The 17,787-nt window shown below is 39.1% G+C and overlaps 1 protein-coding gene across 3 annotated transcripts in view; it reads right to left on the bottom strand.

Annotated features, from left to right (window-relative positions):
- Nucleotides 1-17,787, bottom strand: part of LOC140799258 (protein MICRORCHIDIA 2-like) — a 54,417-nt gene that overhangs the window by 26,451 nt on the left and 10,179 nt on the right. For all 3 annotated transcript variants that reach the window (XM_073153483.1, XM_073153482.1, XM_073153484.1), the window contains exons 9-12: nt 16,462-16,560; nt 7,712-7,813; nt 7,480-7,629; nt 6,598-6,690 (exon numbers count right to left, since the gene is read on the bottom strand). In XM_073153483.1, coding sequence (XP_073009584.1) covers nt 6,598-6,690; nt 7,480-7,629; nt 7,712-7,813; nt 16,462-16,560 — 444 coding nt within the window. The remainder of the gene's footprint in view (nt 1-6,597; nt 6,691-7,479; nt 7,630-7,711; nt 7,814-16,461; nt 16,561-17,787) is intronic.

Genomic DNA, 17,787 nt, shown 5'->3' with positions numbered 1-17,787 from the left:
TCGGGCTAGGGCACCCGACGCGAGCGGCGACGGCGACGACGAGCTCGACGACGAGGTCGATGGCAAAGCTATTAGGAGGGGTGCCATGCGGCACCCCTTGTGCCACGTGACGGTATGCCGCCGGCACGGCAAGTGCCAACCGGCACGCCCCGTGCCGGTCGGCATGGCCATCCATGCCCTTTGGATACAATATATTGAGAACTACACTAGTTCAACAAGAAAGAGTAAATATTGAAATGTTGCTAAAACTTATTAGAAGCACATGGAGGGAAAGGGTGAATATTGTATGTGATGATTGGACCAATGAACAACGGAGACCACTTATAAAGTTTTTACCGGTGATTGAGAGTGGTCCTATGTTCTTAAGGGTTGTAAATTATAAAGGAGATTATAAAGACATTTTTTTATCTCTAATTTGATCATTAAAATCATTGAATAGGTTGACCCTCCCAATATAGTTCAAGTGGTTATGGATAATGCATCAATTTGCAAGGCAGCAGGGATGCTTCTTGAAAACAAAATTTTATCACATTTTTTTGACCTCATATATCGTTCATACTCTTAATCTAGCTTTAAAGAACATATGCATAGCAAAAAAATACAAAGACAAATGAGATTGCGTTTGTCGAGTGTAGTTGGATTTCAATAATTGTAGATAATATAATAGGCATAAAAAATTTCATTATGAACATTCCGTGAAGTTGGCTATCTTTAATGAATTTATCAACTTAAAATTGCTTGCTATTGCGAAGACTCACTTTGCTTCAGTTATTATAATGTTGAAAATTCAAAAAGATCAAGAAGGGTCTTCAATCAATGATAATCAGTGATAAATGGAGTCCGTACAAAAAAGATGATATTGGCAAAGCACAATTTGTCAAAAATAAAATTCTCGATGACCTTTGGTGGGATAAGATTAAACATATACTTACCTTCATATTATATATATAATATGTTACAAGTTGAAGGCATAGATAAACTATGTTTATATGTGATATATGTAAATTAGGATACAATGATTGAAAAGATAGCAGTCATATTATGCATAAAAATAAGAAGAAATGAGAGGAATCGCTTTTTTATTCAGTGATGCATAAGATCCCAATGGATAGATAGGACAAATGCAATACATCACTACATTGTTTAGCATGTTCTTTGAATCCAAGATTAAATTAATTTCTAGTCCTTTTTTACTATGTTTTATTGTTTCTTTCATTGCTATGTATTTGTTTACTAATTTAATGATCATGTTAATAGGTATTGCAAGTCATTATGGATTCAAGAGGATCCAAATCATTTACCACCACATAAGGATTTGAAAATTTCTAATATGAGAAACAAATGTTTAAAAAAGTTATTTCCAAATGCAGAATAACGAAAAATGGTATACCAAGAGTATACTAGTTTATCAACATCAACTGAAAGTTTTGCTGATTATAATTCTATAAGAGAGATTTTGATCCAAATATATGGTGCGTTGCTTATGGTGTTTTTGGTTATATTATTCAAAATTTAACACTTAGGTTACTTGGGCAATTTTGCTCTTTCTTAGGTTGTGAGAAGAACTAGAGCACCCATTATTTCATCCATGCATTGAAAATGAATAAGATAACTCCACAAAGAACTAAACATTTAGTATATGTGTAACACCCCAAAAGAAAAAAAAGAAAAAAAAATCCCTCTGATTGATGCACACGCCGAGCACGTGCGTCAGCCCTGCCACCCTGCCCGCATCCTCTCTTCTCCTTCTTCTTCCCTTTCCCTTGCCGTGCACGCCACATTCCCCACCTCCTCTATCTCCTTCTTCCCCTCACCGCAGCCATCCCACCCCGCCTCTCATCTTCTCCTCCACCTCACCTCTCTCCCTCTCTCGCGGATTGCTGAGGCCGGAGTCAACGAAGTGTCGTTGCCGCCGAAGCCGGACCGAGAGCTGCCGAGCCTGCCGGCCAACCCCCGATAAGCCTCCCCCCCCCCCTATCATTAATTTTGATAGTGTAACCCCCCTCCCTCGCCGTCGTCGGAGCCCACGGCGGCCAACGACCTCGCGTCTAGCCGCCGATCCGAGAAGCCCCGGTGGAGGGAGAGAGGCCATCTCTGGGCTTCGGGCCCTTGGTGATAGGGGGAGGATGGACTCCCCATGGCCGCCGGCCATGGAGCGTGGTTGTCGCCGTCGGGTCCACCTCCTTCCCCTTTTTTCTTTCCTTTTTCCCTTTTCGACTTACCCGTCGGTCTCGTGGCCGCCGCCAGCCTTGTGCTGTGCCACCGGCCTCGTGCCGCGCCGCCCGCAGCCCCGCAACCCCGTGGATCCCTCTCACCGCCTCGACCTCCTTCCCTCGGGAGGAGATGGGGTGGAAGGGTGGGGGGTTTAACCCCACCCATTCCCCTTTAGTGGGCTACTGCAGCCCACTAAGCTAGTTTTGGGTGGCACCAGCTCGGTCTGGGTGGGCTGCAGGGTGCAGCCCACTTGGCCTTGGACCCGGGTGGGCTGCAGGCTGCAGCCCACTAACCCAATGTTGGGTGGGCTGCAGTCTGTAGCCCACTATTCCAACCTTGGTGGGCTGTGGCTAGGCCCCCAGCCCACCAAGGCCCTCTTGCTTTTTAGGTTTGAGCCTACCCAATTCCTTTAGCCTAGCCTATTTGGGGCCATTTGGACCCTATAACCCTGTTTATCTTTTTCACCTGATTTAATTAGCCTGATCCGTCGTAATGACAATTTTGTATCATGTGAATTGTAAGATAACATAAGACTCGCCCTAGGAGACCCCGACTCATGTATTTGCCAAGCATAAATGCGCTAACAAGATAATTAATTATATTAGTTCGCTAATCTTACGTATGGCGTTACTTGCGTGAATTAATAGGATTGAGACCGCGTGAGAAAGATTTTGGGATTCCGGAGAAGCCGGCTAGCTGACGAGATTTACCATACCGTGGAGACCCCCCAGGCGAGTAGAGTTATACAAATCTAGAATAATATAATTACAGTCATTATACTTGTCATGACACTATAGAAAATGTCGGTATTAATGCATGCATTTAGTACACCATGTTATGTCTTTGCATATGCAGTTATTGATAACTTACTCATCATAATATTATGAGAATGTTAATGTGGCATAAACATTAGTGTGATAATGCTTTACATGTATCTTGTATGGTATACCATTGCATAGATATATAATTGTTGTGAATATAGAATGTAACGATCATGATGACTATGACATGCTTTATACACTTATAGACACTGCACCACTTCCACCTATCATTAGTAGTCGGATTCTGACTATGCAGTACCCTTACTCACTCAGCCTAGGGTTAAGGGTAGAGTGTATTTTATATGACTATACCATTAGCGGCCTACACCTGAGGTCGGGAGCCTATGTGGCATTCAGGTAGTTATACTACATAGTCAGGACTAGATTATGATGATAGAATAACATGATTGTGAGGCGGGGATATAACTCTAGCGGTACCCGACGACGCAGTGTTAGGGCGTCTGTTGATGAGCCGATGACTCCCGATTCTCTCGCTGAGAGCGGTGATGATTTAGAGAGAGTGAGATATGGGTTTACGACTGGGGTCCTTAGTCTGATGACCACAGACAACCGGTCACTTGTAGTGTCGCCATACACGTGTAGGTGGCATTACCGCTAGATGTGTATACATCCCCCCTCGATCTATGAGATGATGAATGATTGTTTCTTGAGAGTATTTACCTGTGTGGGTGAATAGCTCGGTGAGCGATGATAAGTATGATTAATGCTTTGGTAGACATGAGATGACTAAATTGCTATTTTATTGCTATATATACATGTAAAACCTATGATTGAGATGTGTACGAATAAGAGATTATATCAAGATTCATATCTGTGTGGACTTATCTTGATACGTTAAGAACTAGTATGTTCTAGGATAGTGACTGATATTTTTTATCGATTGTATTGATTTAGTAACTCATGTTAAGTCATCTCAACAAGTATATTGTTACTGCTAGCGAATATAGGCATATCATGCATATACACATGCGATGTCATTATTTTAGATGTTATGAATCATACTCGCTGGGCTGCAAGTTCACCACCTCTTGGTAGCATTATTTCAAAGCTAAGGGATGCAGGTGCGGGTAGCGAGGAGTAGCTGCTTTTTTTTTGTATGTCTTCTAGTTGTATTAAGCCCCTGCGAGGGCATTATGATTGACGATGTATTTTGGACTTTAGTATTGTATTTTGAATGTATATTTGGAAAGCTTGTTGTAGCCTGTGGAACTTATATCCGGATTCTTATAGTTGAGTTTATTTATGGTGAAATTGTGCTGTTATGTGCCTTGTGAAATCCTTGTACTGACAGGTTATGTGATGCACCACGTGGGGGGATTTACCCACGCGGTTTACACGTGTATTTGGAGGTTTGGGTGTTTCAATATCTGCATACTAATCTTTGTCTTCTATCAAGGAGGTCTTCAGATTATTTAAAAGAGGTGACCAAGATTTGAGACATCAGGAGAGATTCTTATGATTCTTTTGATGGTGCAAGAGTATTAGAGTTCGTTGGTCTCTCCATTAATGAACCAGATTTGGAGACTAATGTTTATTGATTAAGACAATAAGGATCCACTATCAACTGAAGATGAATGATCTACCTTATGTTGCCTCTTTATTTTATAATGATTGTTGATTTTTAAATTTCTATAGAACTCAATTACTTAGACATGTTTTGCACTTTTACGGCATGTAATGATAATTCGATGCCTTTTTATAATTTGGTACACTTTTTGAGTTTTGATTGTCCTTCAATTTTTTCTTATCTCTAAATTAATACATTCTCATAAATACTTCTTACAGTTTGATATATGTGTTACTCTATTAGATTGCAAACTTTTGCTTTAGAAGTATCAATAATTATATGTTTGAAATCTACTTATTTATTTATTCCATCGTATCTGTGTTCAATTTTTTCGAAATTTGTCATGCCATCGTGTCTATATCATGTCATGCCTTGTCTTGTGGTCATGTCCTTGTCCGTGTCCATGTCTGTGTCTGTATCTATGCCCGTGTTTCATTGCTAAATAATAATTAGACTTATCTTGCTTCTTGAGCTAATAAGTACTTTTCAATCAAATAAAGTAAAATCCAAAAATTTATCATCATATTGTTATAATCCAGCAGACCTCCATATAAACTTAATATTTCCAAGTTCTTGAACATTGATAATTGTACAAAAGCAAGTTAGAAAAGAAAATTCATAGCAAAGGTTCAGAAAATAGCACCAGATATCTAATATCTGCCTTTTCAACCAACTTACATTTCTCTTGAATAACCAAATTGTTCAAATATTTCAACTTCTGAACAGTTGTCATAACTATCAAGTTTTAATTTGTGCTTTAAGTTTTCCATGTAACAGCTTAATGATTTCAGAATCTTTTCTATAAGAAAGCCATATGTCCTCAAGCGTAACACTTGTCAAATATGAATAGTGTCAGTTAGCTGAACAGTTGTCATAACTATCAAGTTTTAATTTGTGCTTTAAGTTTTCCATGTAACAGCTTAATGATTTCAGAATCTTTTCTATAAGAAAGCCAGATGTCCTCAAGCGTAACACTTGTCTAATATGAATAGTGTCAGTTAGCATGGCGGTTAAGGCTAGCCACATGTACACCTAAGTGCAGTTTCAAGTCATGGGATGTAAATATTTACTGTGAGGCCAAAATTGTCCTACAAAGTACAAAGAATATAATCTTGGAAAGGCTCCATGAAAGGACCGACAGATTTTCACAATCACTAGAAATTGTCTTAAAATCCTAATCATAGATTGAAGTTTCGGCCGATCCTGATATGGCCTATTTAGTCAACCTCTGATCCGAATTGTCCTAAATAAACCGCCAATATGCATCATTTTTCAAGTAGCTGATCCCGATCCTAAAACTGATACTAAATCCTTGATCCTAATGATTTTGGCTTTAGAGGGAGCAAAAACCATAAATATTAATTAGGCATAGCCATTTTCATTTATACAATCCGGTGCACCTCTCATGCTTATAAGTGTACAGTAAGATTCAAGAGGAATTCAATGACTTGTGAAAAGTTCTCTTTCTCTTGTCTTTCTCAAAGGATTGACTAGTGTTTGCTCCTTTTCATTAGTTCTTCCCTGTGTCATCTGAATCAAAGTCTTTTCCAACAGAGCCTCTAACCGTACTGCATAACTAATAGCAAAATAATTTTGAAATTTTCTGGGCCATATAACCCCCGGACCATTACAGTAAAAGGGACTCAGTTTTGTACATGAGAAACTTTATACAATGTTGTTTGGGGTCTCTGCCCATATGCTACATTTCTGTGAGATTAGTGATGAGGTATTGGATCTGCAGCTTTGTGAAATAATTATTCCAAGTTCAATGTGACAAATCATAAAGTCACATGACTAATTACAAATGCTCCAGAAATAAAAATAAAATAAATAAATTAACCAGTTCAAGTTCAATAGGCAGAGATCTGGAATTACTTTTAACTACAATGTGTATAAATCATAATTACTAATTAATGACAATTATGAACGAAATAAGAAATTCACTAGATACAGGGTTCAAGATGTGTGACACACCATAATGAGACGGTTTTTATGATAGACATTAATTCCAAAGATGCCCAAAACAGGGGCCTCCTTTGCGAAGCCAATTGTTGTTCGGACTGAGACCTACGTCAACATATTTACTTGTTAATGTACCATTCAAACTGAATAAATAAATAGAGAAAAAAAATTTCAGGTGAATGTCAAGTAAGAAGAGAATTAACCAAAGGGAACACATTTCATTTCATTGCATATGCAAAGAAGTTGAATGATATATGAATGCCCAATAGTCAGCAAAAAATTAAGAAAATGGGTTTAAAGAACATGCAATGAAGAGAACATAAGTAATTAAAGAAGGCACCTAATTGCCAATAAGCGTCAAAAAGAACAGTACAGAATGTAGAATTTACAAGTCATAAATACTTAACACCAAAATAACCCTTCTTAATTCTACCATGAATTCACAGAAAGGCTCATGAAGCATCTTGCTTCACTTATTAAATTTAAATTGTCTCCCATCCAAAACACTTTGAAGTACAAAAGACTTACCTTCTATTAGTCCTGCCAAGTAAATTTCATCTCAAGCATGTCTAGATATTTCTGGATCTCTTTCATGCAATGTCATATATCAAAGCCAATAAAATTATCAATAGACATTTGCTTTTCATTATTAAAATCTTGCCCTAATCAACTCAAATCAGATAATCATTAGCGATCTTATCAACAAGAAGAATACAAACAAATTATAGAAATTGTGTCCACTTCAAAACATGTCACTAAACTTTACAAACACCTGATTTCTCATTGTACCCAACTATAATCAATTTTCTGAGTAATAGATGATACTCTTGAAAATGAAAGTAATTTATCAAATGAAGACAGCACACGGAATAAATCATGAACAGATGAACTTACGACTTCAGAGTTAGCCCCAACTTGAGGCTTGTAGGTCACTAATTTCTTAAATTTCATCTCATCAGCAATGTTTATCTGCTCAACAGGTTTTCCTCTTAATATAATCACAAAGTTTGAGAACTTCCTAAGGTAAAGAATGGAAGCATATGCCTGCAGAAATACAATCAACTTGAATGATGAAATAAGGACATACAAACAAGATAATAAACATACTAATAGAGATCAAACCCACTCGCAACGAATATCTGAGCTTGTAAGAGATATGATGTTGCACGATTTCTCTATGAAACCTTGAGAAGCCTCCACTATTGGCTTGATCTCTGAGTAATATATCCTGCAGTTTGGTTAAAGAGAAAGAAATTTTTGTAATTAAAATACTTGGCTCATTAAAATACTCGGCTCACATATGGCTTATGCTAGAATGCAACTAATCTTTTATAAGAAAACAAAATATAAATATGCATGGTAGCTTAAACTTCCGAACATGGATGGCCGTGCCAGTAGAGACACGGCACTTGGCACGGGGTGTGCCAGTGGCACACCCCCGTGCCGAGCCGTGCTGATCCGTGCCGATCTGGCATGGCCATGTGCCGTCGAGCACAACCTCGTGCCGGTCATGCATGAATGTAGAGACATTTTTTTTAAAATTTTTTTATTTCTATCAATCTTTATTAAATAAACTTTACTAATTTTCTTAACAAATATGATATGACATGTAGAACCCATTTTTTTAACTTTTTTTATTTCAATCAATCATCATCAATTAACTTTTATAATTTGTCATTCTTTAATTTCTATAATTATTATTTAACAAAATAGAATGACAACTCATTTGTCATTTTTTAAAATTGGAATGACAACTCATGCCTAATTTTTATTTGTCATTTTCTAATTTCAATCAAATCATGTATTATCATGGTTTGTCATCTAATTTTATTTTTTTATCTTTTTTTTATTTCCATCCATTAAATATTTATAAAACTCTCATGTTAAACACAATTGTGTTTAACACTTCTCTCTCTCAACTCCTTCAATCGTAGCCCTTCTTATTCTATCTCTCTTTTTATTTTCTTAATAACTTCCTACTTCGGTGATCTTATTTAATAGTTGCACATCCATCGTTGCCAAAAATATCTCTAAATATCTTAAAAATTTTATTAAATATATTATAAATGTGTGCCACTGTCACGCCCCGTGCCGATGGTGGCACGGCCATCGTTGCTTCCGGATGTCTTTAAGCACTTCAAGAGAGAAAGTGAAGTGACAAAAAATCAATAGCCTTGTTAATTACAATAAGGACAATTGATGCATCATTGATAATACAATACAGCCTAAGCATACTTTAATCTATCTCTTTCTCTCTCAAATCTTTCATTCTCATACCCATTCTTCCCTTCCCTCCATGCTTAATCCAATGAACATAGTATAAGGCCGAGCACGACCTGTTTCATTTTTTGTTGAATGAAAAAGATCTCCATCACCTAGCCATGCTGGAACAGGTCAATAACTAGGAGGGCTAACAAGTGAACCAATCACCCTAAAAGATGGTTTCATCTCATGATGCAGCCACACAATCAGCCAACGGTTGTCACGCTTGTGGCATCGCACGACTATGCTGCAGCACTTGCCAACCATACCGCAATAATAGAGGCTCAACTCCTGGCCCAATGTAAAAGAGAGAGAGAGAGAGAAAAAAAGAGGAGAGGAGAGGAGAGGGAGACTACTTCTTATGCCGCCCTTGCAGACAACCCTCTCCTCTTTGTCATCACCCTCTTCTTTCTCATATCCGCTACTTTAAGTTAGATTTGCTTTGTAGATCCTTTAATTTCTTTCTTGACCCGCTTTCCCTATTCCTCATCTCACGTTGGTCCTTCCATTGGGTGCCATGTAGCACTTCTCATGCCACATGTTGATACTGCGCTGCAATGCCCCATGCCAATTGACATAACAATCCTTAGATACGATTCGCCACAAAGGGTGGTCAGCCACAATTTTCAAGCTTGGACCACGAGCACTGATTGAGAATACTAGTGGCATATGGATAGAGATATTGTGTTAGAGAAGGAACCCCAACAACTACTTTCCTTACATTTCGTTAAACTAAGTTACCAATCTCTGTCATACTTGTTGTGAGTGTACATGAGAAACAATAGATGACTTCTATCATCATATGCTTGGAATAGTAAAGCTTGCATATTTATTGGATTTTGTGTGACATCAGGCTGTGATTATGCTAGAGGAATTAATTCTTAAGGAAGTTACTATTGTTTTGTAAACTATTTTGAATTTGAAATGTGTAAGAACCGAAAAAAATCGTTTGTGGTTTTCCGTGGTGACTTAAGTCTATCTGGAAGTCCAAGGGAAAGTCGTAAATCAGATCACTGCAGTAACTTTCTTAGGTGACTCTGGTGAGATTAAAAAACAGTCATATGATGAATGAGAAATTTTTTAGGTGACTCTAACTTCTCTCAACGGTTAGTGGAAAAGACAAGGTGTGTTGATTACACTAATGACCCTAACCAAATCAGCTATGAGGAAAAGTCCCGAGCGTCATCTTGAAGTGACTTCTAGTTGATGTGGATCCACAGGGTATAGACTCATTGAGACAAATAACAGTATCTATAGACGATGCCCCTACTAGAAAGACATAGGTGATGAAAATTCTTAATTTGACATGTAGCTCCTCAGGATATGTTGGAGCTCATTTAAATAGATAATATATTAAGTCGTCAATTCTAATATTTGAATTTTATGTCAAATTGATTTAGTCTTTAATTTTAAATTCATTCAAAGAAGAGGTTGAGTGATCTAGTTTATATAAAATTTATGCAAGAATGAATAATCTATGGTTCGCCGGCCCAATCCCAATCAAGGTCTGATCTGAACTATCTCTCCCTTTCTCTCTTTTACAATCCTATTCTTTTTTTCCTAAATGTAGCTGATTAGTGGAGTGTGCATGGCACTGATAAACCAACTCTTAGAATTTTGGCAATGAGGATTTTAAGTTTGAATTTTGGCAATGAGGATTTTAAGACCCGAAAAATTTTAAAAAAAAAAACCCGACGCACGCACCGACACAGGCCCTGCCACCCGCGTTCTTCTTCTTCTTCCCTTGTCATGCACGCCACCATCCCAACCTCCCTTATTTCCTCCCCCCTAACCGCACCATCCCTCCCTCCCTCCCTCACCTTCTTTCGGACCGGAGCCGACGAAGCCTTGGACCCAGAGCCGACGAGCCTACCGTACAACCCCCTCGGTAAGCCCTCCTACCCCGTCATTAATTTCAATAGATTAACCCCTTTCCCCCTCGCCGTCGTCGGAGTCCGCGACGGTTGACGACTCCATGTCTAGCCGCCGGTCCGAGAGCTCCGATGGAAGAAGAGAAACTCTCTAAATGGGATTCGAGCCCTTAGTGAAGGGAGGAGGGACCTCCATGGCTGCCAGCCAATGGAGCACGCCCGCCATCGTCGAGCCCTACTCCCCTCTTTCCTTTTTCTTCCCCTTTTACTTACCCCTCTCGGCCGACGTGCCTTACCCAGTCTCGTGGCTGCGCCGGCATCGGCATCGCGGCCTCGTGGATGCGCCGCCGGCACCGCGGCCTCGTTTCCCCTCCTCTGTCTCCTCCCTTGTTTGGAGGGAGATGGTGGAAGGAGAAGGGAGGGTTTAGCAGAACCCCCACCCACTAAGCCCATTTCCAAGCCCTTGTGGGCTGCGGTCTGACTGCAGCCCACTAGGCTTGGTTTGGGTGGACTGCAGACTGCAGCCCACCAACCAAGTCTTTGGTGGGCTGTGGTTGGACCCCCAGCCCACCTCATGCAACCTTGTGGGCTGCAGTTGGACTACAGCCCACTAAGGCCCCCTTGCCTATTGGGTTAGGCTTGAGCCTATCCCAACACCCCCAGCCTAGCCCATTTGAGGCCATTTGGACCCTATAACCTCATTTCTTTATTCCACCTGATTTATTAGTCTAACCACTCTCCTAAAACAATTTATTATCATCTAAATAGTGTAAATTTTAGGATAACATAGAACTCACTTTAGGAGACCCTTGACTCATGTATATGCCTAAACCTAAATTCTCTAATAAGATAATTAATTATATTAATTCACTAATCTTACGTATGGCTTTACTTGCATGAATTAATAGGATCGACACTGCGTGAGGAGGATTTTGGAATTCCGAAGGAGCCAACTAGCTGAAGAGAATTAGAGTGTTGTGGAGACCCCCCAGGCAACTGGAGCTTGTGTGGCATTCAAGTAATTATACTGCATAGTCAGAATTAGATTATGATGATAGAAGAACATGATTGTGAGGCGAGGATATATCTCTAGCAGTACCCGACGACGCAGGGTTAGGGCGTCCGTTGATGAGCCGAGGGCTCCCGATTCTCCCGTTGAAGGCGGTGATGATTTAGAGAGAGTGAGATATGGGCTCATGACAAGAGTCCTTAGTCTGATGGCCACAGACAAGGAAGTCACCTTTTCTTTTCCTTGGGCAGTATCTCCCAACAAGATTGATATGTTTGGATCTTAGTCCATGATGGCCTTTTTATTGATTTTGATATGATTATTTGTTCGCCGGAACCAGAAGTGAAAATTGTTGTGGATAGGGATCCTGTAAAAACATCTTTCGAGCAATGGGCCAAACCCGGTCATTTCTCAAGAACAATAGCTAAGGGCCCTGATACTACCACTTGGATCTGGAACCTACATAATTCTCTCTATCGTTGACTGAAGGTGGTCAGTTGTGATGCGTCCACTCGCTGGCGAGATACCTAGGATTGTTTTCATTGTTCCCTTCCCGCGACTTCTGGCGTGACAGACCAGCACTGATCACATGCAGTGTCGCTATGCATGTGTAGGTGGCATTACCACTAGATGTGTATATATCCCTCCTCCATGTATGAGATGATGGATGGTTATATGATGGATGATTTTCTTAAGAATATTCGCATTGTGTGGTGAATGGCTCGGTGAGCTATGATAAAATATGATTAATATCTTGGTGAGCATGAAATGACTAAACTACTCTTTTATTACTATGCAAAACATGTAAACACTATGATTAAGATTTGTATGAATAAAAGATTGTATCAAGTTTTATATCTGTGTGGACTTATCCTAATATGATTAGGAATTGGCATATTCTAGAATAGTGACGTGTAGTCTTTATTGATTGTATTGATTCAGTAACTCATGGTAAGTCATTTAAACAAGCGTATTGTTATTGCTAGCAATAGGGGTGGCAAAAATTGACCTGACCCAATAACCCGACACGATAACCCGACTGTTAATCAAGTTTGGGTTTAGTCCAATCGGGTTCGGGTCATAAACGGGTCAACCTGCCTAACTCGATTATTAATCGGGTCATGTTTGTGTTTATACCACTGACCCGCTTGACCCGTTTAACCCATTTAAGTAAACGGGTCGGGTCGACCCGCAAACCCGCTAACCCGCCATATATATATACATATTTCTAAGTTTTTAACCCTAACCTAATACCAACACTACTTGAGTGAGTCCCCAAATCGGCCAAATCCCAATCCCGTAGTCGTCACCCCTCGACCTTTACCTATGCCCGCAACCATCGCCCCCTTGGCCCTTACCCATGCCCGTAATCGTCGCCCCTTGGCTCTTACCCATTCTCGCAGTTGGTCGCCCTTGGCCCTTACCCATGCTCGCAGCCGTCTCCTCGTCATCTTCTTCCATTAGATCGGCTTAATGGTGCAGCGACCGAGAGGGCAACGATGATCGCGGTGGTGGTGGAGACAGCGGTAAGCTCTTGCTTCCATTAGATTGGCTTAATGAGCTTCTTCCATTAGATCCCTTCTTCGAAATCCCATCATCTCTTCCCCTCCCTCTCGCCTCCACCGTCGCCAATCGTAAGCTCTCATCGCCACCGCAGGCTTCTTTCCTCATCTTCGACAGGCCTCCCACTCTCTTGCAGCCTTGCCTTTCCTCAAACTTCCGACGAAAATCCTAAGGCCCGATCTTCTCCGATCCTCCGTCTCGAGGCCTCGCCTCCACCGCCACCCTTCTCTCCTAAGATCTCCGACGGATCACCATCCTTCTTGCACGCCCGCCCGCCCGCCCCATCACCGTCGCTGTCGGTCGATCTACCGCACCATCGCCGTTGGTCTCTGATCTCTATCGTCGAGGAATTGGATTTGTTACTGACTTACAGTTGTAATTAAATATTTGTGTTAGGATTTGTGAGTTAATGGCTTGTATAACTAAGAGTTTATTGTATAATAGATTCTATTTGTGTTAGCTTAGTCAATTGTATAATAGATTCTATTTGTATTAATGGCTTAATACTTAGAATTATTATTTTTATGTTGTATAAATTTTGAGTTGAAAAGATATTATTGTATAATGTATTATTTATATAGTGTAAATTAGTAAATATTAATTTTTATATGGGGTTAAATAGTAAATAATTAAATATTATTGTATTATTCGGGTCGTGTTAATATGACCCGTTTATTAAACGGGTTACACGGGTCGTGCCGTTTTAACCGGACCCATTTAATAAACGGGTTACACGAGTTGTCGTGTTACCCGTTTAATAAACGAGTCGTGTTCGTGTTTACTAAATACAACCCGTTTAATAATCCAGTCGTGTTCGTATTAGGGAGATATTGACCCGACCCGAACTCGCTTAACCCGACCCGATTGCCACCCCTAGCTAGCAACTATAGGCATGCATTAGAGAAAATTGTTATAGATTTTACTGTTATAGATTGTATGGATTCTACTCACTGGGCTGTGTGGTCACCACCTCTTGGTAGTATCATTTCAGAGCTAGGGGTAACAGATGCGGGTAGCGAGGAGTAGCTGCCTTTTCATTTTAGTTATGTCTATGTCTAGTAGTTGTATTGAGCCCCTGCGAGAACGTTATAATTGACGTTGTATTTTGGAACTTTAGAGTTATATTTTGGGATGTGTATCTTGAAGGCATGTTGTGGCCTATGGAACTTGTATCCGGACTCATATTGTTGAGATTATGTATGGTAATGAACCTATAATGCTATGTGCCTTGTGAAAACCTATTACTGATAGGTCATGTGATTCACCGCGTAGGGGAATTTACCCACACGGTTTACACGTGTATTTAGAGGTTTGGGTGTTTCAGAAAGAAACTAAAGTACTTTTAAAATGGTAAATATAACTTATATTCTCCATGTTCAACATTTAGTAGCCAAGAATGCAATATGCTAATTAGAATTGATATCTTGTCCTTTTGCTATAGATAGACAAAAAGAAAAGGAATAGATTGAGGCAAAGAATATTGAATAATCTAGTCCTTGTGAAATTCAATGTAAGGCTTAAAGAGAAGCAAGAGAACAAAATTAGAGATCCTATTGTTGCAAAGGACAAGAACAAAGGAAAAATTAATGAATTGTTAGTAAGTGATTCAATAACAAATAAAGATGACGAAGTCCTTCTTGGAGAAGGGTTAACATAGTCTCAAGTTGAGAATGCATCCAGGATTAATGAGCAAGCAAGGAGATACACAAGGAGGCCTAGGCCAATAACGAATCATCATCCGCTATGCAATCCAAAAGAGAAAGGTTAGTTGATAGTGAGGAGTTGGAGTTTGAGATGATGAGAACATGGATGCAATTATGGTGATAAATGATTCCCATTCTAGCCATGATGGAGAAGCAAAAGCAATGGATTTACCCATAATTCACCGTATCGGCCAATCCCGATACGGATAGGCCGATCCGGATCCAGATCGGCCGAACTTGATCCCGATCCAAGCCTAATCCGAACTCTCTCTCTCACTCTCTCTTACTCTTTCTTTTTTTTCTCTCCTTATATATAATCATTTTTTCTTTTATGGAGAAATCTAGCTCCGGTGAACTTCGACGAACTCCGGTGAACTTCGACGAACTCCAGTGAACTCCGACAAACTCCGGTGAACTCCGACGAACTCCGGTGAACTTCGACGAACTCTAGTATATAATTTTTTAATTAATCTTTTTATTTCTCTCATTTTTTAAATTTCTTCCACTCTCTCCCTTTTTCTTCTTTTTCTTCTTCTTTTTCTTCTTCTTCTTTACTACATCATGGTTTTTTTGTTTGATTTTCTTCCACTCACACTCTTTCTAATCTCTTCTTTTTTTCAATTTTTATTGCACCATAGTTTTTCTTTTTTCTAAATTTTTAGAAACTTTTTTCTAAATTTTTATAAGTTTTCCTGCATTTTTAAATAATATTTAGAATTTTATATAATTAAAAAGTCCGATCCGATCCAATCCAGGCAATCGATATGGCCGATATGGCCGATTCGGCCAATATGTATTGTTTTTTCGGAAGGCCGATCCCGATTTTTCGAACCTTGGATTTACCCAAAGAAAAAGATGTTTGATGCCTTTATGTTATGATAGACATATCTGCATGAAGTTTATATTGATCCTTTTATAGCGATGTTGCATTTTAGGTTGAAATTGTGACAGACTCGCTTCATTACATAATTTTATGCCTTTTTCGTAAGACTACGGAGAAGTTGGATAGCCTAGCAAAAGTAATTTTATATCATATTTTTAAAATCTCACCTTGAACACATGTCACCCGCTGGCATGCTTTTTAAAACATTGATGACAAAAATTCTTATTCTCTGTCAGCCCTACCACTGGCAAAAACTTTGCACCTATATATTTCACTTATTATTGTGTCTTATGTTCTGGTACTTGTTGAGAAAACCTAGGCTCCATGCTATCTTAGATCCCTATCAGATCGACCTTCACTAGGACATATGTTTGGACCTTTGGGTGTATAATTAGTACTGATATTTGTCAATTACTGTGTGTTTTCACTCAGCAAGCAAACCAAGTGAATTACCAAAAAAAAAAGGAAACCATGTGAAATTGTAGCATAGTATGCATATCTTAAAAGCAAAGAGGAATTTTGAAAAATCAAAAGAAAAAAGACAACTATGTAATGCAAGACATATCAGCAGTAAATTATAATTACCTCATCATCATCATCAAGGTCCAGTTCAAGAAGGCCATCATCGTTCATCCACAAATTGTATATGAAAACTTTAGTTCCATGAGAACCAATATCCTCAAACTGAAAACTCACAAAGGAAAAAGTAATGAATAGTATCACAGCATGTAACTGAAACTTACAAAAAATTCCTACTGAAAAGAATTTCAAAAGTCATGGGAAGTTAGAAATGAAGTAGAATAATGATCTGTCAGCTATTAATTACTTATCTAGTAATAAGATCACAATTACATCCACTGGAATTTAAAAACCAGCGACAGATATATGACAAGTTAAAAAGCAACTCCCAAATGGCTGAATATAAATTGAAACATTTGAATACAGAGTCTCCAATATCCAATGAAACGCTTCAGGTGATGCAAAATTCTACTCATTTTGTCCCCCTTAATCATCATGATAAGGAAAGTCCCCTCATTTGTTGTGCTACTATTAGCCCTAGACATCTGTACCCCGTACCCACGTCCAGCTTACTAAATTTCAAGGACTAAGAACAAAAAAGGTTTGTAGCAAGAATTGTCATGCTAGATGCACATGTTCGCATGATATGGCATGCCACTGGCACAATTGGGCGGCCTCAGCACACCCAGGAAACAGTCTCTTAAGTAAAGCCTTTCGGCAGTAGATGTTGGTGCAACACATGCAATTTCTTAATAAAAATAGGAAATCTACTAGGATCCTACACTAGTTATACTGAATTTAACCCCTTTCTCCAATGTTTTGGACGTATTTTTAATGTGCAAAAATATTTGGGGAAAAGATATTTTGCATCTTTGAGTTTCACCCAATAATAGCAAATTTTGAGCTGAGAACAACTCATAAGTAGGTCCTTCTGAATTCTGCACAAACTAGAACACAATTAGATAATCCCCCTTTTCCTGATCTAAAATTAGAGCCCAAATTTTGTTCTTAAAGTTGAAAAGCCAATCAATAATTGCAAAGTATGGTTCAAGATCAAGTGATCAACCAATAGAGAGAAGTTGGATCCAACTACAATTTTGCTCCAAGTCAAATTTTCCCCAAATCTTCATATTTCTCTAATTCAGGCAAAAAAGAAAATTTGGACGCTCTCTTGAAAAGCATGGCAACACGTGCAAACAAGATTATCTACCAACTGAGATATAGCCCTTGTCATAGACGTCTTAACATATAGATAATTTCCTGTCAAGATGGATATTCCCTAATCACATCAAACCATGTAGTAGTTCAATACTTCAATCGAATGAGTAGACAAAATTAGTAGACTTTCTTATCGAGATGTAAATCTCCAAATTTCCCCTCAATTTCTAAAAT

This window comes from Typha latifolia, chromosome 12, assembly GCF_019914945.1.
Source record: "Typha latifolia isolate L0001 chromosome 12, TyphaL0001v2, whole genome shotgun sequence".
NCBI classification, from domain to species: Eukaryota; Viridiplantae; Streptophyta; class Magnoliopsida; order Poales; family Typhaceae; genus Typha; species Typha latifolia.
This window is presented reverse-complemented; position numbering and strand designations above follow the sequence as displayed.